This window comes from Pterocles gutturalis, unplaced genomic scaffold (genome assembly GCF_000699245.1).
Source record: "Pterocles gutturalis isolate BGI_N339 unplaced genomic scaffold, ASM69924v1 scaffold5760, whole genome shotgun sequence".
Taxonomy (NCBI): domain Eukaryota; kingdom Metazoa; phylum Chordata; class Aves; order Pterocliformes; family Pteroclidae; genus Pterocles; species Pterocles gutturalis.
Window position 1 is genome coordinate 12426 of NW_010138093.1, and position 24103 is coordinate 36528.

General features: G+C 52.3%; 1 protein-coding gene and 1 pseudogene across 1 annotated transcript in view; both read left to right on the forward strand.

The window, feature by feature from the left end:
* The first annotated feature begins 6521 nt into the window (after nt 1–6521).
* Nucleotides 6522–7535, forward strand: LOC104468634 (annotated as a pseudogene).
* A 14502-nt stretch (nt 7536–22037) lies between these two features.
* The window catches only part of PKP1 (plakophilin 1), a 42920-nt gene continuing 40854 nt past the window's right edge, over nt 22038–24103 (forward strand). Inside the window, exon 1 of the mRNA XM_010082832.1 lies at nt 22038–22239. Coding sequence (XP_010081134.1) covers nt 22038–22239 — 202 coding nt within the window. The remainder of the gene's footprint in view (nt 22240–24103) is intronic.

Here is a 24103-nt window from a genome sequence, read left to right on the forward strand (position 1 = left end):
ATTCCCAGCAAAATCTGAGGCTTAAGTTTTGCAGAAACCAAACTTTCTGACTTCAAAGCTAAATTCTGGCTAATTTGAGAAGAAACACGGATTACAGTCCATAGGTGGATGGGATCTCTTGCAATTTGCAGCGCAGGACACCAGACATTCTGCACCACCAAGTGCTGTGATTCAGAACCAGTCCTTGAAATCCTGACTTTCTCTTGCTGTGAAGCAGTATCTCAGTGTGTGTTTGTATGTTGGTGTTTTTTTTTCAGCTGAAATTCAAGTCAAACCACAGAAGTACAGGGGAGTTAATCAAAACCAGCACCCAAGATTCCTTGTCCCGTTGAAGCCTCATGTGGTGACTACGGGGAGCGAGTGCCGCATGAGCTGTGCGGTTGGAGGCCATCCACCTCCAAAGATCATCTGGTACAAGGACAACAGAGACCTCTCCAGTGATCCGGCCTATTTTTGCACAAACGACTTTGGTGTCTGCTCCCTGGTCGTCCTCGGTGTCACAAAACAAGACGAAGGAGAATATAAGGTAGAAGCCTCCAATGAAGTTGGCCGTGCATTCAGCAAAGCCTTCCTCACCATTAAAGGTAACAATCTTTAATGCTTCTCTTCCTTTGTCGTGTGATGTCAAGATATGTCATTGCTGTCAAGATGCCTTAACCATGGGAGCCATACGGCTTTATTTCCTGACAAGGCACAGCATATTTGGACTGCTTCATTGGATTTTTAATTATCTTACTCGTGATCAAGTATGAAACACAAATACAAATGAAAAGGCAGATATGAGAATTACAAGGGATTTCTACATGAGCCAGAGGTTTTGGTTGACCTACAGCAAATCTTTTATATTTTATATCCCATCTTCATTTGGTAAGGTAATATCTAGGTTCGATTTTTCTACAGTGCAGGAGCTGCAGAAGAGAAGATCCTGCAAGATGTGAAAGGTTAGGTGAAGCAGTGAGCAAAACGCTGGTGTTAGGTGGCCAAAGGCAATGAGAGGGGAGGAAAGAGAAGGACATGGTATAAGTTAAATAGGGTCATTGGGGATCCTGATGGGAACAGAGAATCAGTGTTGTTGACTGAGGATAGGCTCATGGTGGATATACTTGTGGATAAATATTGTTGGCAATTTTATTCAGTTCGTTATGAAATGTCCTGTACTTTGAGTCAAATATTTTCCTTTTAATGCAATTCGGAACTTGTCAGTGAGATTACTGTTACTCTTCTCTAAAGTAACAAGTGATAGGACAAGAGGAAACAGCCTCAAGTTGCGCCAGGGGAGGTTTAGACTGGATATTAGAAAAAATTTCCTCACTGCAAGAGTGATGAGGCATTGGAACAGGCTGCCCAGGGAAGTGGTGGAGTCACCATCCCTGGAGGGGGTCAAGAAATGTGTCGATGTGGGGCCTCGGGACATGGGTTAGTGGGTTGGATGGGATTGGGTTGACGGTTGGACTTGATGATCCTTGAGGTCTTTTCCAACCTTAATGATTCTATGATACTATGATTCTATGATTATATGAGTGGATAAATTAGTCAGTTAAATCCCTGTAATCCTTTTGCAGATGTTGGTCTTTTTGGTCCCATAACGTTTCAGATCCCCTTCCAGTAAACTTTACAGACTATCTCCCTCGTTACAATATTGAGTTACTTCTCTCTTTCTCTTCTTTTCAGACTCCACCCTGTAGGATGACCTTCCTGAGAACACCTCTGCACTACTGCGTGAATGAGAAGGCTTTGACTGAGAACTGGTCTATGTGAAGGCTATGTATTTATTTTGAGATGTGCATTATAGTCTGAGCATTTTATATTTCAGATCCAGTAGTTGCATTTTGAACATGATGCTGCATTGTAGTCAACATGGGGAAAAAAAAACTCCAAGAGCATTGTATCTTTTTGTAATGATCATGGCTTTCCTCTAGACCTTTAAAATACAGATTAGAAGCTTCAGGAACACAGAAAATGAGAGGAAAAAATAATTGGACAAAATCAAACTTTTCATGGAGAACACAGGCATGAGAGACTGTTCTGACACACCACTCGCCTGCTGTTGGGCTGCCACAAGAATATTTCTTGACACCAGAGATCTATGAAGCCGGCCTTTTAGCATGAGGTTTTCTAAGCCGAAGCAATCATTTTAGACTCCATGTAATTCTCAGCAGGTTTCCTAATTCTGGTAGAAGCATGTATTCCACTACTAGTAGCAGCTAAGTGTATTATTTACCTTAACCTCTACGTTGAAAAGACTATCTGCCTGCTAGTTTTATCTGGGCAAGAGATAAATTCTCAGGCTAGGCTAACATGGGGTAGTGCTCCTCACAGTGAAAATGCATTGATGGGAATGAATGGAAATCTAGAAGCAGTTGTATTAGTGTGAGCAAGTCAATGCTGTACTTAAAAAAAAATACTATAGCAAGTGCTGTAGAAAAGGATCTGTTGGTCCTAAACCACCACATTAGTATTGCCTTTGAAACATAACTGCCCCTACCTCATGACATTGCTAGAATGTTTTTGCCTAATGCAAAAAGAGGTTAAAAAAATCTTTCATGTTTGACCAGAAATATGAGGTACCACCAGAGGTCTTCTGCCATGCCAGGGGGATTCCATCACTGAGCGGAGAAGGAGAGCGGAAAGCAAAATGTTATGATGACTGTATGAACGTATAGCATTGTAGCCTCAGCACCAAAGGTACTTTGATGACAGCATCTAGAAGACAGGAGAGTGTAGATCAAAGACTCAAAGCCACTGGATCCTCAGACAACCAGTCAAACATTTATGTGGGGCTAAAGTATTCTTTTTGATTATATTTTGTACAATGTTGTACAGACATAGCAACAGTAGATTGTTAAATTAAACCACGGTTCAGTAAAATGTACCATGAGTAAGTGTTTATTTTGGAGAGGGAAGCCCAGCCAGTTCCTGAATGCCAATCCATGGTTTGCTATCGCTCTGTGCAGTTGCTATTTGACTTTGGCAGATGGTAACAAGAGAGCTGGGGTAAGTCTGTCTTCTCTTCCTTCCACAAACTGCTTAAAACAATCAAAGGATGTCCTATGGGCACTCCAGCCTATGACTTCATGTTACCAGGGGTGGCTGGCACTGCTGCAGCCTGCTTCTGCAGCACTCAGCCTCGGCTGGCACTTGCCTTGCAGTCCCTTGGAGCCACTCCCCAAATTCCCATCCGATGAGGGAGCAGCAATACCAGATTAGTGGAATTTGCCTCTAAAATCAGATTATGAGCACCGAGGAGAGCAATGCTCCTGAGATGGGAGGGACAGATCAGCTCTTCTGCTAACTCCCGCCCTCTGCCAGCATTTGGATTTTGTTCCCCTTCTCTTCACAGGTAGGGCTGGGCCTGGCTAATTTTGATGTATGTATCACTGCCGAGGGTGAGCAGTTGTGCCAGCTTGGGCTGAACAAACTGGAGAGCAGGTCTCAACAGTGTAAGAGCAAAATCCCCTCTTAGCCCCTGAGTATGCGATGATGGATCCTGTTTGGGCAGAAAGCGGGTCCTCACCCAGGAGCTTTTGTTGGCAGTAGGTGTGCTTGGTGTATTCACCTGATTTGCAGAAAAAAAAAGTCTCTCATTAGGACTCCAACTTCTGTGGTCTTTGGTGTCTTAGAGAACGTGATCAGGTCTGCCCATAAATCAGCAGTGCTTTTCCATGCTATTTTCTGAGAGCTAATGTCAGCCCTAGGGACTCTCTGGACCTTCTTTCCTTGTTGATTTTCTCATATTAGGCACTGCTTGGCGAAGGCTTTTCTCCATTCATCACGGTCAGTGACCAGGGCTCCAAGGGGCAGAAGACCCCTGCTTCTTCCTCTGCAGGTTCCCAGTCTGCTGCGCGTTGTGGATGTCCACATCCACGCGTTTGCCCTGTCCAGCAGTATGTCCTAGCTCACTTCTCTCCAGGACAGCACAACCAGCCCTGACCGAGGGCTACAACCCTCAGCTCTCTGGCTAAAGTCCTCTAGAAGGAGGACACGCTGCTGCAGTCTTGCCTCTGTGTGCACCCAAGATGTTAAAGGCTGTTTAGACGGTGGTCTGCTTAGTCTGGGATGCAGGAGGTGGAGTGGGGACTTAGGCTAGTGTCCTTGGGGAGACTTTCAACAGGAAGACCATTGATGCATCTGGCAGTGTAGCATCTTTCCGCAGGAAAGGGTCTGGCTGTGTTGGTGTGAGTCCGAGAGCAGCCCGCAGGGTTGAATTCAAGGTCCTTTCCCCTTTGGGAAGGAGAACTCCTGTCTAGCTGCAGGGGTTCACAGCCCATCCTCCTGGCAGGGCAAGACGGTGATGGATTGACCCCAGGCACTGTTTGGAGCAGCTGCTGACTTTTGTGCCCATCTCCTGGACCTGGCTGCTGCAGGAAGGAACCTGGTTGCCTCTGGAGATGGCAGTGCTTGGCAGGGTGAGGCAGCCTCTGGAACAGCCTCCATCCATGCTCCTCCCTGGCTGCACAGCTGGTCCCATCCCTGCACAGCCGGTCCCATCCCTTCATCGCCAGGGAGTGGTGCTGTGGGACTGCAGAGCCCTCCAGGGATCCCCAGGGACAATGCAGGGAGGCTCTTACAGTGCAGGAGCTCTGCAATTCCAGCTCCTTTTGAGGCTTGAGACACTTCAGAGCCCTGACATCCTCCATGAGACTTTAAGAGCTGCCATTGGCTTGTCTTATCTCTAGCGAGAGGGCTGAACACTTCTTTCCCGGATGATGAGATTAGGGCAGGAGTAGCTGGACACTTAAGGGTGCCCTGACAGTGTCACCCCCAAATCTTTGAGGATGGTGCCCTTCTGTAGGCTCCTGTAGCTTAGATCCAAACATCATCATCTCTGCTTCCAAAGCCTGTCCCTCCCTTTGCTCCTGAGCAGAGTCTGGGGATGCAGAGCAGGAGGCAGCTGCTGCTGGAGCTCCCCAAGGGAGCTGAGAAAGGCCGGTGTGCCCCACGCAGAGGGGTCTGCAGGCTGCACAGAGGCAGGAATTCAGCCTGCGTGGGGGTCACAGCCGTGGTACCCTGTCGCGTGTCCTGCTGCGTTCCCTCCATTCCATGCTCAGCTCTGGCTGTGTGGCTGGAGGATGGAGAGATCTGGGAGCAGAGCGTGAGGGCACACAAGCCACTCTGGTTTGCAGGAACCAGGCCCCCAGCCTGGGGCAGCATTTTGCCATGGGGCAGGATGGGGGCTGTGGCTTCGCTTAGGTCCAGCTCAGTGTCCTGCTCTAGGTGAGTGAATTGCTCTGGTCTGCTTTCAGTCTCCCATGGCTCCCTTCCTTTTCTCAAAATCAGGTAAGACTTAATTTTTTTTCTTTTTTTCTTTTAAACTATTTCTGATTCCCCATGGAAGCTGGTCAGCCCACCAAGCAAGTGGGCTAGGAACTGGCAAGCAGAGTGGAGTGGGAAAGGGCTGGTGTTGGCCATCCCCAGCCTGCCTAACCTGGAAGTGCTTTTCAAATGCAGGGGGTCAGTGCAATTGCACTGGAAGGCGTGGGAGAGCAGCTAGCCCACATGGGAGGGATGAATTTGACACTGATCATCCAGCATTGCCCATTTTTGAAGGAGGTACTCTCAGCTCCAGAGTGTCCCGTAACACCGGGACAGTCTGGCCAGGGAAGGATGCTTTGTGCTGGAAGATGCTGGTTTGGGCAGTGGCCCTCCTGGGGAGGGTGAATGGGAACCCAAAGGGATGCTGGGTTGCTCCATGGAGCTCCATGCTCCATGATTTGTTTGACTTGTTCAAAGGAAGTAAAAGGAACTGGATCATAGTATCATAGGATCACAGGATGGTTTGGGCTGGAAGGGACCTTAAAGCCCATCCAGTGCCACCCCCTGCCATGGGCAGGGACACCTCCCACTAGCCCAGGTTGCTCAAAGAATCTCTTTCATCTCTTCCTCCACCACATCTATGTGGGAATGCACAGATGGGGCTGGATCATAGAACCATGGAATGGCCTGGGTTGAAAATGACCTTAAAGATCATCTAGTTTCAACCCTCTGCTGTGGGCAGGGCTGTCAACCACTCGAGCCGCTGCCCAGGGCCTCATCCAGCCTGGCCTTGAACCCCTCCAGGGATGGGGCATCCACAGCTTCTCTGGGCAGCCTGGGCCACTGCCTCACCACCCTCTGCATGAAAAATTCCCACCTCATATCCACCCTAAATCTCCCCTCTCTTAGTTTAAAACCATTCCCCTCGTCCTGTCACTCGCTCCCCCTCCTGTTTACAGGCTCCCTTTAAACACTGGAAGGTCGCAATGAGGTCTCCCCAGAGTCTTCTCTTCTCCAAGCCCCATTCCCTCCACCTTTCTTCACAGGAGAGGTGATCCAGCCTCTGAGCATCTTTGTGGCCCTCGAGAGAGGCGGGCTGCGGCTCTGCACGCCAATCAAGGGCGCGGAGGCAGTTATCGACAGGCGGTTAAACCAATGGGGGTTGCGGAGGAGAGCGCGTCGTCTCCCTAAGGAGCGGTTGGTTTCAGCAGGGGATCTCCTTGGGGGCTGTTGGGACACTGCGGGGGGTTCCCGTGTGCTGGGCCACCATGGCGAAAGGGAAGAACGTGCCCAAGGTCAGGGTGGGTGGTGCGGAGGAGGCGAGACCCGAAAGCACCGAGAGGAAGAGCCCCGGCCGCCCCCGGGCCGGTGGGGAGAATGTGGTTATTGGTCAATCCAAAATCTACAGTGACCTGAATCCCAACAAAACTCCTGGTGCTCGCTCCCCGCTTCAAGAAGAAAACTCTGTCGTGTATCAGGAGGTGAAACGTCAGGGAAAAACTCTAAACAAAACCGACAGGAAAGGAGATGAAAAAAAGAATGGTGGCAATATATAATTGAAGGTGCTATGGAACCAGAAGACCAGAAGGATAAAGAAAGTGGGTGCAATACTTCGGTGCCCTCCTCTGATCAAAACCAAGAAACTGTAGAAACTCAAAAGACACGCCTGCCTTCAGCCTGTGCTGATGGGGCGAATGCAAAGCCAGCTCAGAAAAAGATGGTTAAAGCAAAGCGTGGACCCAGGAGAAAAACGCAAGGAAGAACATTGAAAAGTGACAGATTATTACCCAGTTAGGAGAAGTTCCAGGAAGAGCAAATCAGAATGGGAGACTGAGGAGAGCAGGAAAATAGATGAGCTAATTACAAGTGGGAAAGAAGAAGGAATGAAGATTGATTACATCGATGGCAAAGGGAGAGGAGTAATCGCTACTAAACATTTTAATCGAGGAGAATTTGTAGTTGAGTATCATGAGGATCTCACTGATGCTAAACAGCGAGGAGCTGTGTACACTCAAGATCCAGCCACAGGCTGCTATATGTACTGTTTTCAGTACCTCAGCAAAACGTACTGTGTTGATGCTACAAAGGAAACAGTTCGTCCGGGAAGACTGATTAATCACAGAAAATATGGCAACTGTCAAGCAAAGCTTCATGACATTGATGGTGTGCCTCATCTCATACTCATAGCTTCCAGAGACACTCAAGCAGGTGAAGAACTGTTGTGTGACTATGGAGACAGAAGCAAAGCTTCCACTGAAGCTCATCCATGGCTGAAACACTAATTCATCTTCGTTTGGTTTGTTTTTTGTTTTTTTTTTTTTTTTTTTTTTTTTTTGACTGAGTGCTCTACAAGGAGTCAGTGGATTTGTTTTCTTCTGTCCTCACTTCCCTCAGCTTTCAGTGGACTGCTTATGGTGTTCTGAGCTCCTTAAAAACGACCTTTTTTTGCTTTGCCATATTTAAATACCTATTATGGTTTTCCAGGCAGGCTTGAATAATTGATCTTAGATTGCCAAAACTCTTCTATCATAAAAGGAAACCCTCCCTAAGATTTGAATACCTAGTGACCAGTGCCCCTTGAGCATGCACAGAAACTTAATCACTTGGCTTGTGCTTCTGCTTTTGCAATGAAATCTCTTGCTCCACTTTGTCGGGCGATGAACTTGGTGTTAGCTTTATGACAGCAGATGTACTTCTGTACCCTGACTCGTACATCTAACGGCATGACTGCTTGTCAGGCTGCGTTCTTACACCCCAGTGCTGACCGGCTTCTCTGGCTGGAGGACAAGATTGAGCCATTTTCTGACCGTTGGTCCTGGATCTGCACTGGTTGCAGCTTCTCTCTCTGGAGTACCAGGATCCTCTGTGTGCAGGGAAGATGCTCCCAAGTGGGGAAGCTCTACTTCTAGTTCCAAGTCCTTACCCTTCATCCGGGGAGGTGTGTGGGTGCCTTCACCATGTCTCCCCGGCCCCGGAGGTCCCTTGTGTGCTCTGTCGGTGCCGTTGAAGCTGTCATCTCTTCTCTGCGCTGGCACAGGCAGTCTGCTGGTGAGTTGGAGGGGTGCAGGCACGGAAAGCTGATGTTGTCTGGGTTAGTCACCCTCAAACGCTCTGGCTGAAACTCTGCTGCAATTGGCAACGCAAAGGAACTGGACAGGTCTGGAGTATTTCTAAACCCTCTGCAGCATGTCTCATCAGTGATTCAGCATCTGATGGGTGTCCAGCAGCTGCCCATCTCAGCTAAACCTCCCGTGTGATTTAGGCAGTTGGTGCAAAGCTGCAGCTCACAGGGCACAGGCCACGCTTACTGTGGTGCTGGATTCACAACAGGGTCACCTGAGACAGCTTCTGCTCATGGGCAGCTTCCCTACATGGCAGCACGTTGAGATGCACAAGCTTCTCAAGGTTTGAAGCTGAAAGAGGGGAGATGGAGATGAGATGTGAGGCAGAAATGTTTTCCTGTGCAGGGGGTGAGGCAGTGGCCCAGGGTGCCCAGAGAAGCTGTGGATGCCCCATCCCTGGAGGGGTTCAAGGCCAGGCTGGATGCGGCTTTGGGCAACCTGGGCTAGTGGGAGGGGTCCCTGCCCATGGCAGGGGGTGGCACTGGATGGGCTTTAAGGTCCCTTCCAACCCAAACCATTCTGGGATTCTATGATTCTATGATTCTCAACCCAAATGGACCTGGCAGTAGTGCTGGCCGTGCCAAGCTGGATGCAGGTGTCGACCAGACCATAATTTCCTGCCTAATCCCACTTCTAGGCTTAGGAACATGAAAGACAAAATAAAAACACTGCAGCGAGGATGTTGTTGGCCGCTCACTGCTAAACTTGGGTGAGGTGAATACAGCATGGACCAGATCTCCGTTACCCCTGAACACGGTCTGTGGGCCACAGTCATGGATTAAATGAAGCTCTGCTGTGACTGATGGATCTCACTGCTCTTCAGGATGCAGCAGGCAGCACCAGTTCAGTAAAAGGTGATGCTTCGTGTGCTCGCTTACTCTCACAGCAGCCTCAGGAGGCACCTTGATTCACAGAAAAGATCCTGTTCAGCCACAAGGAGCTGGGGTGTTTGCACGGAGTTACGGGAACATCTGTGCGGCTTTTTCTTGCCGTAAAAAGGGACTTCTGAGGCCTCCAGCTTCACTCCTTTCTCTCTGTCCAGCCCTGGCCCCCCAGAAGGACAGCATGTCTGCCCCAAGGGCTGTGGCCCTCCAAGGGGTCGGAGCTGTCTGAGACCTCGCCCAGAAAGGATAACGCTGACATGAAACTCAACTAAAATCACCCAGAGCAGCAAAACATAACATGCTTGTACTGGCTGATGCTGGTTTCCCTTGGCCTCTGCGGTGACACCGTCTCCTCCTCGCCCTCAGCAGGCACAGCCGATGCACATTTGCATGACAGACCCAGAGGCACTGACCTGTGAAGTTCTGTTACCCTGCAAATGACGTTTCCTCTTATTTGCTCGCTCCTGTGCAAGCGAAGCCGCTCTCTGACCTGTCCTGAACCACTGGTCCTGGGCAATGCCACTCCGGGGTGGCCTCGGAGCAGCTGGAGTTTCTAGAGGTGTTGGCTTGTGCAGCTCTTCGTTTTCCATGCCCACAGCTCTGCCTTCCTCCCCTACCTCCTCCTCTCTGCACAGTCCCTTTGCTGGGGTGGGGGCTGTCCCCCCGTTGCTTGCTGCCCCTTTTGCTGCTGTAACTGCTCAGCGCCGTGCCAGCAAACCCCGATTTCTCTGCCCTCTGTCCCCTCCTCTCCCTCACCCACCATACCACAGCTCTTTGCTGGCAGCAGCAGCACCTACCCCGGCTTTCCACATCTCTGATGTAAGGCTGGCAGCGGGCTGAGGTTGTTTTGCTTCCTCCAGCAGACTGCCGCCTGCCTTGCCCCTGCCTACACCCGGCTCTTGGCTCTCCTGCCTTGGTGTGGCACCGAGTGGCCTTTGTTCTCGCCCGTTGCATGGCGAGCAGATGAAAGCCAGCCGTGAAGCGTAATTTATAGCTAGCTTGAAACGCAGTTTTGGCAGAGCAAAGCACGCCAAAAGATGGAGCAATGCCTGAGGAGCTGCGCTCGTACTGCTTATCAAATGATGCTTGAAAGGCTCGGTAATGCAAGAGGAGGGTTGAGTTGCTCAACTGCAGCAGAGGAGCAGCTGCCTCTATTACAGGGACACGTGTTTGGGAGCAAGGAGCTGATAGCTGGCTTTTGAAAACTCGTCTGGCTAGGCAAGTCACGGCTTCAGGAGCCTTGGTCCAAAGGGCAACGAGGCTGCAGGAGGGTGCCTGTGCACACCCCCAAACAGGGCTGCACCCCTTCTCCTTCCCACCCTTCTAGAAAAATGGCCTGGAAAGGGGCTCATTGCCTTTAATACAGGCAAACATGTGAGTAAGCTTTATGCTGATGACACTGAAATCTCTGGGCAGCAGGAGGACAGGCTGAGAGAGTTGGGGTTGTTCAGCCTGGAAAAGAGAAGGCTCTGGGGAGACCTTCCAGCACCTTCCAGTACCTGGATGAGGCTTTGGGCAACCTGGGCTAGCGGGAGGTGTCTCTGCCCATGGCAGGGGGTGGGACTGGATGATCTCTAAGGTCCTTTCCAACCCAAACCGTTCTGTGATTCTGTGATATGAATTCGGTGCCGGCACACCCTGCAGCGTGCTGACTCCACAGATACCTCTGGCCACTGGAAAAGCCTGGCCACGTGTCGGGTCCATGGTAGCCTTCGCTCGATCAGGCAGACAGCAACGAGCTGCAGCAGCCCTCTTCTCTTCAGCATGCCGTGTGCTGTCACGGGTCCAGGGCAGAGCCTTGGGCAGTGTGCGAGGAACCTGGGCTGGGGTGGACCATACACCATGGAGCTCAGCTTGTCTCTTCCAAGCTGATCATATGGCAGATGCCCAGAGCATCCCTGTCACTGCTTGTCCCTGCCGTCTCTGCCGGGAGATGCCGCTGTCCTGGCTGCTGGCCCTCTGCAGCAGAGGGAGTCTCCTGGTGCTTGAGGAATGGAGGGATTGTAATGCTGCAGGGTGGGAAGGAGGCTCAAAGAGTTGCATGATCCTTCCCCTACTCCAGTGCAGGGCAGCGTGACCGAACCTTGCTCAAAAGGGGTGTGTCCGTCTTCTCCTTAAAGGCTTCCTGTGCTGCAGGGTCTGTGTGTTACTGGGGTACAAGGCACGTGCCCCACATCACCAGCAGCTTATTTTTTTTCCCCTCAAGACCTCTTTTTCAGTCTGCTGGTGGGAAGAGTCCAGAAACTGTCCTCCCAATTCACCGTTCCCAGCAGCCAGGAGAGGTCAGCATTTGGGTACAGAGGCTGTCTCAGCAGCTGTGTTGGGGCTGTTGAGGTTTTTTAGGTTGCTGGGATAGCTGTGGGGGGGGCCTTAGAGAAATCTGGACCACACGTGGGTCATCTGCTGATGTCTCATGTATGTTTGTGTCCCAGTGTGGAGACACAGTGACCTACCTGTCCAGGTACACGTGTGCTGCCAAGGAGAGGGGTTCAGGGAGCTGCTCCAGTCGTGACCTAGGCTCCTCCATCGTCAGCTCGCTCTTCATCTTTGTTTTGAGTTATTCCACCCAGGTCTCTCCAGGACAAAGCCTGCGTTTCATGCTGTAAAAACCCCACCCCACCACTGCCCTCAAATTATTTCTGAGATTTGAGTCAGGAAGAAAAACCCAAACCCTCCGAGAATAACAACTATGTCATAGGCCACCACCTGGGTCTGAAGAACATGATCCATAGATGCAGCCAGCTCCAAAGAGGGACGTCCCAAAGCAAGGTGACCGGCAGCTCATCTGTGTTACCTGCCTCAGGACCAGGAATCAGTCTATGTCCCTCTTGCACTAGCTGTGATGACACGGACAATGTCACCAAGCAGGGAAGACCCTTGGGACATCCATGGGGCGGGTAGGAGTCCCCTTGGCCAACAATTCTGCCTCCTAGCCACCAGGACAGGACTTCTTGTACTGCCCAAAGCTGAAAGTGTCCTAGGTGCAAATTTGTCCTCTTTTCCTTCCTGCAGCTGGTGTAAATGCTTTGAATGCTGTGTGCTGTGCCAAGGACAAGTAGTTCCCCTTCCCAAGGAGGTCCTCCTCCTTCAAAAGCTCCTGCTGGGCTGCAGCAAGGTGCCCTTTCGTCTCCTGTTCAGTTGCCCAAGAGGGCAGGAAATTTCCAGAATTTGACTATGGAGCACAGCTGTCTAGAAAATTTGTGTTAAAACTGATTTCTGCACAGAAGGCTCTTAATTTTATTGTGTTTTGTCAAATCAACTTAAATTGGAGGTTAAAAATTATTCAGGGCAACTGCTACTTAATAAACACTGGAACATCCTTCCTGGTTTTCTAGATCAAACATTTGGATAAAATGTCAGACTGTTTGTATTACAAGAGGAAGATGAGGTACTTTGATCTACAGAAGGAAGGTAAGACTTTTTTTTCAGTCATTCTTAAGCAGTAGAGCAGTCCTTAATGATTTAATTTTAATGAAATTATATGTGTATTTCAACCTCAGCAGTTACCGTGTCTTTAAAGAAAAGAGAAATTGCTTTCTGGTGTGACAGAAGTGGTGAACCTACTCTGCAACCTTGGCGTGTTCACACTGCAAATCATTAGCCTTGGGTTTTGCAGAAATGGCAAACAAACATGGTAGACTCTGAGTTAGCCACATTTTAGCTGCCAGAGTACCCATTCCTACCCTTTCTCAGAGGTGTTGAGTCACACACAACATCCACCCACAACACCCACAGTCCCCAAGATGTTATGAACCACTGTAATGACTGTATTTGGCCAGTTTGGTTGCACAGTGACAATCCCCAGTCTCTGCACTGAAACTCTCACTAAGTCCATGAGGTTGCTGGTCAACTTGCTTAAAACCCTCTTTTTCCCTTGGCAGGGAAGATGGTTGGGGACAGAGCGCACAACATATGGGGAGGTGAAGGAGGTGGTGCCTTCAGCCTGGAGAAGCTGAGGTTACCCAGCAGCCTTCCTCTGCCACGGGAGGAAGGGCCAGGTCCTTCTCCACGCTGCACTGAGAGAGGAGCAGAGGCACCGTGCAGAAGCTGCAACAGGGACAATTTCAACTGCACGTATGGGAAAAGCTTGTGCAGCCCTGCGATGGGGCTTTTTAAAAGAATATTCAAAACTCAGCTGGGGAAGGACTGGAGCAACCTGAGCTGGCTTTGCAGTGAGCCCTACTTTGAACACGACATTGGACTCAGGACCTCTCAGAAAATCTTTCTATGATTTTCCCCCAGTGAAGGGCAGTGACACGTGCACACACACAGTAGCTTATTGCGTCCTAGACAAGACTTGCAAAAGGGAGACGGCCCTTGACAATGAGATATCTTGTTTGGGCTTTGGCAGCCTAAAAGGCTGGTAGGAGGAGCAGGCACAAAAACCACAGCCTGCTGTCTGCACCAGGGCATGTTGTGTGCAGGACACTCCTGCATGGATGACTTGGTTAGTCGTTTCCATTATAAAAGAGGGATGGGTGTGTGCCTGTCCCCCAGCAGCATGGCAGGAGGTGAGGGATGTGCTCTGGAGGAGAAGCCTCCTGTTGTCCTCCTTGATTTTGTGTCGTGGTGAAGACAGCAGACCCCGACCGATGGCCAAGGTGCTGTTTCTGTCCCCGACTCCACTTCGGACTTGCCAGCTGGTGTCGCCAAGTCCCTCCGCGGTGCCTGGGGCCACCGGGATGTGGAGCAGGAGCCCAGCCAACTAGCTGGGAGGCAGAATAAATTGCACCCTTAAACCAAGGCCAAGGGGAGGTGTGCGCCTCCTGTGCCCCGAGCTCTCCGAGCCGGGTGTTGGGGCCAGGTCAGGCTGTCCTGGCAGAGGGGCAGCCGTGTTCGCTCTCTGGCGCATGGAGCCACGGGGAGAAGGGCTGGACCAGCAGCGCTGTGCTTCCCGGAGCAGCCCAGCTTCCCCTCTGCACGTATAGACAGGACTGCAAAAATTTATTTCCTATTTCCAATAGAGAAGGGATTACGCAAGAAGAGACCTGGCAAAAGGGACTCAGAGACCACGCAAGGATCAGCACTGGCTGCGCAGGTACAACTTGGATGGCTGAAAGTTCTCTTGGATGTCAGGGAAGCTCCTTGCTGCACCTCTAGCGCTGTTACCCGAAGATGGTTCATGTGCCCGGCCATAAATTGGCTTTGAAAATTTGTGTTTCCTTGTTCAGTCTGAAGGTGAACATGTGAATACCTGTCCATCCTGAAAACCCAATTCAGCATGGACTCTTCCTGGAAAGCAGACAGGAGTGAAACAGACAACCCCTGCACGACATGTGCAGATTAGCCTCAAGTATTATCTCGAAATGCTCGTATTAGATTTCACTACTAAAATAAACAATATCCTTAAGAAATAGTGCTGGTAAGTGCCACTCACATAAATCTATCGATTGATTGGCTCATAGCAGATTTTATTTAACAGGGTTTCATAATTTATTTGGAAAAAACAATGAGCTTCCAGGTTATCTGGTTCATCCTTTAGGACTGGGATTATTATTATTACCATCAAGTCACTCCCTGCACTCCGCAGTGGATTCCAGGTGAGTAAATAACATCCTACGAGGACCGCCTCTTCCCCACACTTGATGTCTGTGTGCCCTCATCATCCCCCCACCCCGCTTTGTCTCCTTGTGCCTGACCCTGACACTGCAGGACCTCTGGGCCCTTGGGATGGGGTGGGGTGGAGGATGAGTCCCCGTGGGTCAGCCCTGTTCCATGTGTCTCCCACCCGGGGAACACCCCCAGTGTGGAGCAGAGATGTGCTGCCACGGTCTGTGGCACATCCCAGAGCCTTTGCTGATGGGAGCCTGGTGCTGCTCACTTGGTCTTGGGAGTAACTTGGGAGTCTGTGTCCCCTTCTCAATCATCTTCTCTTCTGCTCCTTGGCCAGGGCTCCTTGTAGCAGCTGAGGCTCCTCCAGGGACTGCAGGAGGGATGCCACAGCCCCATGTGTAGATGGAGGAGGGTCTCTATCAGCATGGCCTGGTGCATCTCACAGCAGGAAGGAATTAGGTGCTGTGCAGGTGTCAAGCCTTCCCAAATGCAGAAGAGCAAGCAGGACAGAGAGGCAAAGTCCTCCAGCAGCTGCTTTTCTAAAGGAGGGGATGAGCCTTGCGTCGATGTGACTGATGAAGGACATCGTCACCCATCATGGATCCTGGTGGGCAGCAGTGCCGAGTGGTGCTGGTGCCAGGTAGCAATGGGATTAATGCTGCAGGACACTTGTGCACACGGGGCCAGACCAATGTTTTCATCTGGAGAGGACTTGCCTAAGGTGGGGGTTGCAGACAAACCTTCCTGGAGTTCGGGCAGGCAAGAGACCAGGCCTGGAGGACAGGTAGAGAGATGGCATCACCACAAAGTGGTGATCCTGACACTTGGACTGGTCTGATCCTCCACTATGCCAGACAGTATCTCTGTGCTTCAGATAGGATGAAACTCTCATGGGACTCCCTGTTGTGGGGTGTGGAGAGAAATTAAACCTCATCCCAAAGCCCTGCACTGAAATTGTGCTCTGGAGGGAAGGGAAAGTGCTCCGCTGATGCCAGGAGCATCTGCATCTCCCTGCAGAGCATGCAGTGATGGAGCGATGGTGTTGCCAGACGTGATGTGGGCATGTGGCCACATGTAACCCAGTGGAGCAGCCAGCGTTTGCCGTGGTGTGGTTTGCAGCCCTCCTCCGCACCCGGTCGCGCCCTGTGTTCCCCATCTGTCCCAGGGGACTATGGGGTGATCACCTCCCTTTCACTGTTCCCCCCACCAAAGGCTGCTTTAGTGAGTCGGGTCACACTGGGATATGTTGCTAAATCGTTACATAAACAGGTCTGCAAGGTTTCCTCCTCCACCAGCTGTGCGATGGATTTCACAACACCGTGGAATTGAGGGCATCCTCACACCATTTACATGCTTGTTCCCTTTCTAAATTTGGCCATGTCGTCTCTGTGCCTTCCACGGTGGGAACAAGCTCTTCCTTCCCTGCAGCATTTCTGAGCTGGTCCAGATTGCGAGGGGCGTGGGAAGATGAGGAGTCCAGGTACCATGCCGGGTGAGGTGTCTGTCTACCCAACCTCCTCCACCTGGGTCCCAGCTGTGGGAGACCATTCACAACTATTTGGTTGTACTGACCTCCCTGGGCTGTGTCTTATGGTGGGCATGGACTCAAGTCTTCTCTTTGACTTTCTGTGTAGTGTGTCCATATCCTCCTGGGCTTGGCAGTGTCACCTCTGGAGATGGTGCCCCACGCCCCTGCCCTCCCTCCAACTGCTCCTGGAAGCAGCAGATGCACCTGACTTGACTGCATTTACAGGGCACGACCCAGGTGACACTCATGAACCCCATGGGGCCTCCAAAACACACTTGGGTTATCTCTGGGGCTGGTTCAATGGCAGTGTGGGCTCTTCTCCGTGGTCTGAGTGTGGTTATTCCAACCCCAGCCATTCTTAAGCACTGCCTCCTCCATTGACAGCCATCTTCCTCTGGACTTGGAAGACATGGCATGGCACGGAGGGGCTGGTCTCTTCAACCCATTAAACATCTAGAGGCAAGAGAGGAATTGGGCAGGTCCTTGGGTGGTCCTCAAGACCTAGAGAAGTGGAGCAGGGAGATGAAGCTAGGGAGAAGGTCTCTACCACAGAGGGCTAGCTGGTCTTCTGGGCATGGTCAAGCAGGGTTCGCTGTCATTGGGCAGCCTGAAGTGGGAACAACCTTGAGGGGCTGGAACGTCCTCACAGACAGCCACAAGACCAGAAAATGAGGAGTTTGTTATCCCAGGCTCAAACACTGTCACAAAATTTACCCTTGGGCTGCAAGTGACTGTAACAAGGAGGAGCTTTGCTAGCAGGGCCCCAAACGATAAGTCCTGGCGTGGAGCATCTCCCCTGCAGCACACCTCCTTCACAGAGGTGGGTGAAGAGACAGCTGCAGGCTGGGCTCACCCTGAACTGGACATTGTCCTGCGGAGAGGACAGGGTAGAGATGGCAGGAGATCGGCAGCCCCTTGACCAGTTTTGTGGAGGCTCCTCAAGTGAGATGGGGACACAAGGAGATGAAAACTGGGTGGATTGGCCAACCTGATGGCCTTCCCCGGGAGGGGAGCTCAGAGTTCCTTCCTTCTCCATCACCATCCTCCCCTCCCAGGGCACCTCCCTGGTACCTGCCCTTCCCTGGCAACTTCACGGCCACTCCTGGTGCTTGATTCCAGAGTGACCTGCTGACCAAGTCATGTCCCCTTACAACTGCTGACAAGCCTGCACAGCCCTCGGAACTGTGAGCAGCTCAGAGTTGCGATGGTGTTGCTCATCAAAGGTGGGATCCAGGATGTGACTGTTTGGCAGGGGATGTCCAAGCAAAGGGAAGGGCAGAAGGGACAACGTGCATCCTCAGCCTTGGTTGCACTGAGTCTGGACCCACTGTGAGGCAACTGCAGGTTCCTGCACAGAGCTTTAAGGGTGGCCTCCAGCCCACAGACGTCCTGCCCTGCTTTGTGTCCCCTCGTGTGCATCACATGTGTCATCTGCCACAAAAAGGGGCAGCAAAACCAGGGAACCAGGAACCTGAGCCCTTGGAGGTCCGGCTGACAAGGGCAAGGGCTTGGGCTGCTCTCCAGCCCCAGGATGGTCAGGAGTGGAGCATGGGACACACAAGGGAAGGCTGGGAGAGCTGGGTTGGTTCAGACTGGAGAAGAGAAAGTTTGGAGGGATCTTACAGCTCTCTGCAACTAATTAACTGGAGGATGCAGAGAAAACGGAGCGAGATCTTCTGGGGTGCATAGGGAGAGTACAAGAGGCAACCGGAACAATCATCTGGGACACGGGAAATTCCTCTTTGATACCTGGAAAAATATTCACCATGAGGGTAGTCAAACACTGTGAGAGAGGCTGTGGGACCTCCATCAAACCTCAACTGGACAAGGTCTGGAGCAACTGGGTCCTGACCCTGTTCAGCAAAGCTGGCCCTGCTTTGGGCAGAGGGTCAGTCCCTATCTAAATTATTCCCTGATTATGTTACGGCACACCTTAATGATGCATTCGCTTTGTTCCCAGGTACTTTATCTGCATTACGCAAGGCTTTCATCTTGCTGCATGTAGCCTCACAGCTGCTCTGTGTGAGCCGTCCTTCCTTTTCATGGAGAAACCGGGGATTTCCTTACCTTCCTCACCTAAGCTCCCATCCACAATCAGAGACCTCTGGGGCTTGGTGAAGTCTATCTGCTTTGCCCAGGGCCAGCCCGTGATCTCCCCAGCGCTGTCGCCATCTCATCCTCCCACCCCGAAAACATCTCAGAGCCTCACGTGTGTGAGGAGCGGAGGGAAGGTTTTGCTCGGGAACAACCTGTCCGCATGTCTCAGCAGGCTTCTGCGTGGCTTTCCTCATCTTGGCAGCGCCACGAACACTTCCAGCTGGATCCCCGTCACCCTGTTGGGTACGAGCTCTGCATCTGCCCCGTTCCTGTGGCACTTTCTGGTCCCACAGAAGAAAGCAAGCCTTTCATGAGAGGCTGAGTGAAACTAAGGCTTTGCAAATCTGAAGAGCAGGTTTCCTCCTGGAGAAACTTTGCCAGGCTCTGGGAAATTTCAGCTGTGCTGGGGCGAGGCTGAGTCACTGCTCAGAAAATGGCATTATCCTGGGAAATACAAGAAATTCCCAACACCTTTACCTCTGTCCCCCCAGGTGACCCCCCTGCCCTGAGGAAGAAGCAACCGTAGGTGCTAAAAAAAACCCCAAACAACCACAGCGGGACTCCCTGCCACCAATTTTGGGGGCCAACTATTTTCCCCTGGCAGATTTTGCAGCGATCTGTAGACACTTTCAGCTCAGGAGCACCCGACAAGTTTGAACAGCAAACCCTGCGCCGCTCTGGGAGCAGTATTGGGCCAGCGAGCCCTTTGATTGCGATCAGCGAGCTGGCAGGAATCCCAGGAACTCGTACAAAAATGCTTTGAAGAGGCCAGATGCACAAGGCGTGTCCCTGTGTGGGGTGCGGAGCGGTGATTCACGGCATCGCCATGCGATGCTCGGTGCGCGCACATGCAGCCGTCGGACCGCAGCGAAGGCCCCCGTCTCCCTCAAATCACCGGTTGCCTATTTATTTTATTTTTGTTTTAACTCTCCAATCTTTTGCCGATCGCTCCCCAAATTCAACTCAGGTTTTGTTTCCCGTTCAGCCTTCCCCCGCTGCTGCCTGCGAGCTCCAGACAGAAAGGCAGACAGGGAATTTGCTCCAGGCGCTGGTAGATGCAAGCTCTGCTGCTGCTCCGGTGCCGCGCTGGGCTTGCTGAGGATGACACTCGCCGTGCCCTGCTAAGTAAGCATCCCCAGCCCATGATTCAGAGCAGAACCAGCAGTTTGCATAGAGGTGCAATAAACTCCTTTTTTAAAGTGCCTTTTGCGCTTTTAGAGATGGGTTTGGAGTCTGTTGCAGAAACCCAGGAGATTCCCTCCCTTGGGCTAGACCGTGCGAACTCGCCCGAAGAAACTATTGTTTCTTGAAAGCCTCTCTAAGGTCCCTGTCCCCAGCTCCACAGCCCAGCTCAGCATTTTGGATGAGTTATGAAACAGGGCAGATGCCGGAACGTAGCATTTGTATTATCCGCCAGCAAATGATGGGATGTGATAAACACTTGGCTCTCCTGTGCGGGGACAGGGTGAGGGCTGTTCCTTGCCGTGGGGTAAATGACATTACAGGTTTGCAAGAGCTGGGCACTTTGTTGTGCAGAAGCCATCTGACGCTGACAGCCTGTCATTGATTTGCGAAAACACTGTTTGGCATCGATAACAAGCTTTCAGGAGAAACAAGTAGGACAGAAGAAAACAACACCCAGGTATTGCTTCGCTGTTCCCTTCCTGGACTGGAAGCACACAGACTTAGCCCCCACTCTGTGAAATGCGCAGGAGCAGAAAAAAATCCTCCTCCACCTCACTGGGCATTGGCCACCCAGACTTGGGCAGCACTCACCCCTCATCCTGTCTGGTCTTGTGTGGGCATGGTTTAAATGTCCCGTCTGGTTGGGTGATGGAGCAGAGCAAAGCCACTGCATCCCTTGGGCGAGGGGTCGGGAAACATGGGGAGAGGGGACCAGAGTGAACTACCCTCTAGCTGTTCTAGCCCTGTGTCTCATTGACAAAGTTTGGGTTCCTGGTATTGGAGTTCACTGGAGGAGCATCCTGGAGCATCAGAAGAGGAAAGTGCACAACATCCATCCTTCCCAGGAGCACGCCCTGTGCTTTCCGATCGTGCCCCTGTCCCTATGAAATACAAAATGTGGCACCCGCGTGCTCACAAGCCACCAGAGAAACATGAAACCTGATGAATGGGAATGAAATAAAATGCTTTCCCAGTTCTTTCAGAGATGGACCCAGCATCTGTGAGCTGAAAGCACCAGGTCCGCGGGCAGCCAGACCCCAGGCACTGATGACTGCCACCCCACAAGTCCTCTTTGCTACAGCACCCTCCATCCAGCAGCACAGAGCCCTTCTCCGGGATGTGTGCTGGCACAAGCACCCAGAACCCAGTCCTGGGGGGCCCAGGAAGCCTCGGCCCTGGGCACCCTCCCCTCGGCCTCCCTCCTGATGGGATGGTGTCTCCTGTGCTGTAGCAACCTCCTGTGACTTGGCAGGAGCTTTGTCAGCACTTGCTGTGACCTGAAACTGGTCACACCAGCACTGAGGTGCTCAGTTCTCTGCACAAAAGTCGCTGTAGCGTGGCTTGGCAGAGAGAGATCTCTCTGCTCAAATTCATCACCTGGCGTGACATTTCTTGTACAGCCGTTTTATCTTCTATTCTTTCTAAAAGTCCTATTTTATCTGTCCTGCCCCAAGTAACTTGCAGGAATTGCCCCAACTGTTTGCCTGGTGGCTGCCCTAATGTCTCCATAGGGCTGTCCCTGCAAAAAGTGGGACCCCCTTTGGGAAGGGGTCTCACCCCTGTGAACACAGCAGCACCCTGTGGTCAGCAGGACCCTCCGTGTCCCCTGCATGAAGTGCTCTGCAAGTGGCCCTCTGGTCCTGGGCTCAACAGCGCAGGTTTGCAACTTGTGCAGGCAGAAGAAGCTTTTTGCAAATGGGGAGCTGGACACATTGACCTGGAGCATCTCGGCAGGATGGGGGCTGGACCCCCAGGCAGGAACGGGTACTGTGGGCAGCATTGCTGCTCTGACCCACCGCGTGTGCAATGCTGCCTCCTACTAACAGGGGCATCCCCAGGCTCTTGTCACCGAGACACCATTTTGATCCAGTTTAGACTAAGAGAAATAATAAAATAGAAGATGAGCAGGCTGTGTGGGAGATCCTCCAGTCCTCCGGCTGCCAAAGAGCGCTGTTTCCTACCCAGACCCACAAAGCCCCACCCGTGAGCCCTCCATGGCAAGGGCAATGGCAATGTCCATCCCCAACCCTCACGCCTCCCAGCCTTGCCCACTCCCCATCGGTCCCCATCCATTTGGGCACAGGCTGGGGGAGGCAGATTTGGGGCGAGGGCAGTGGGGAGCCGCGTGCCCTGCAGCAGCGGTGCGGGGGCTGCGAGCGAGCCGCGGCGGGGAGCGCGTGGGTGTGTGCAGGCAGGGCTGTATATCCAGTCTGGCAGAGGGTGTGCCTGCTCACACGCCGGGGAGCCGAGCCAGGAGCAGGAGCCTGGAGACACCCTCGGCTGGGGGACGTATGGCAAGGAGGGGTTCGGGAGATTAACCCCAGCACAAGACGCGTTTGCTGTCACCTCGTGTTGTGCGCGGTCAGGTGAAGTGCAGCCCCCTCTCCCCCCCAGCCCCACGGTCTGCTTGCAGCCATGCTTCACTCTCCACTGAAAACAGCGTTGGCATATGAGTGCTTCCAAGACCAAGCCAGCTCCACGCTGGCTCTGCCATCGGACCACAAGCTGAAAACGAAGGGCACGGGAAAACAGCGGGTCCAAGAGCAAGTGATGATGACGGTGAAGCGGCAGAAGCAAAAGACATCCGTGTCATCAAGCGTGGGCCACTCCAACCGAGGTAAAATCCCGCCGCGCTCTGGACAGAAAGGGGATCCCCTCTGGGGACAGAGCAGATGCTATGGGGTGCTTTTGTGGGGGACAGAGTTGTTCACGTCTCTCACGGGTACTGCGGGTGGCGGATGCCAAGGTCTCTTACACTGGACAGAAGAGTCAGGACAAGACATGGAGCTGGATGCAGCAATTCCCTCCCGGGTGGAGCTGATCTCCTGGGAGTGCTGCATCGCTCTACATTGCTGAGGCACCTAGATATTTTGGTGTGGTGCTGTTAACCATTTGTTCCCCAGCTCTGAAGCTGGAGTAGCTGCCTAACCTTTGCAAATCCTTCCTTTGCAAGTGCCCCTGTGGTTGGGGTCCTCTACCAGACCCGTCCTCTGCTGTGGATGGCCAAAGCTGACAGCATTGCTCTTCCACCATGCCAGGGGCCGGGAGCTGGCCAGGGGCTGGGGCTCAGCTGTCCCCTGAGCATTGCAGCCGGTGGAGAGCAGGCAGCTCTGCTTACACACAGGACACAAACCTGAGCTTGGGATTCTCCAAAGCTCCCAACGTGTCCCCCATTTGCAGGCTGGGATCGTGGGAGCCTCCAGGACACCCCAGTGCCAGTGGTAGGAAGGAGATGAGTTAGGAGGAGAGATGTCCTTTTCTTTCTGCAGTGGCTCATGTTGGATCATGGGGGATGCTTTGCAGCCCTGTCCGTTTTGCAGACGGGCAGAGCAGGGTGCAGGGGTCCAGGCAGCCGGTCCGCCTCCATGCATCGAGTCTGCCACAGAACGCAAGAAATCAGCTGAGTCCTGGAGGCAGATTTCCTACCGGAATACCTTCCTTTTTTGCTCAAAGCTTGGCAAATGGTCTTCTCCGTCCTTGTGTCTGGAGAAGGCTGATTTAGAGGTAAACCCCAGCTTTCCCCAGCTGGGAGCTGCAAACCCAGTGGGTTGCAACAGCCACAGCACAAACCCCCTGCCTCCCGGAGGTGCTTTTGCCAGCAGCTGCAGGGAACTCGCTGGCCCGGCTGAGCTCACCGGGAGGAGTAAAGCCCGAGGTTTTGGGGGAGATGGGGGTGCCGGGGCTAGGACTGAGCCGTTCAGCCACGTCTGGATCAAGCAGCGTGTAGAGGGGTGTTTGCTGGAAAGCTGAGTGAGCTGGGCCAGTCCCCGCCACTTCTTTCAGAGACTCTGGCTTGCCTGGCAGCTTTTCCAAGCTGAATCATGAGGCTGAATCCAGGTGCCATGGTCCATATGCACGTTTTGTGTTGGTTTACCAGGAGAAGCCGGGTGGCACCGGGCTGGCGGGTGAAGAGTGGAGGTGGTGCTCCGATAGGAGCCATCCTGGCTGCATGCACTGGAATTGCTGTGACAGAGGGAATAGAGCAGATTCACGGTGGATGGCATGTGTGCCATCCTGTGATGGGCACTGCCAGGAACAAGTCTCTGCTTTCTCTTTATTTGGCGTGTTTGTGGTCATAGACTCCAAGGGATGGGCTGGGGAAGGGACGATGAGAGCTTTCTTCTGACACCAAAATGGGTGGCGATGGGAGATGCAAATCTCCTCCTATCTCAGGAGGGTTTATTGTTTATTGTTATGGTGCCAGACCTGACAAAATAAAATACAAACCAGGATGAGAGGCTGTGGATGGGGACTGGGGCACTGCCAGGCTCCCTTTCCAGTGGAGGGGTGTTTCAAGGCGAAGCAGGCAGAGAGATGTGTCCCACTGCTGCCCACAGGCAAGACAGAGGGGAGGCAGAGGGGAATTATTCTGCTCAGAAAGGAGCCCAGGTGAAACCTCTGGGAAAGGAAAAAAGAAAAGCAAATTCCCAAGCTGCCCGTCTCTGCTCGACAAGCTGAAGCTTAACCCCTCCTCCAGACAC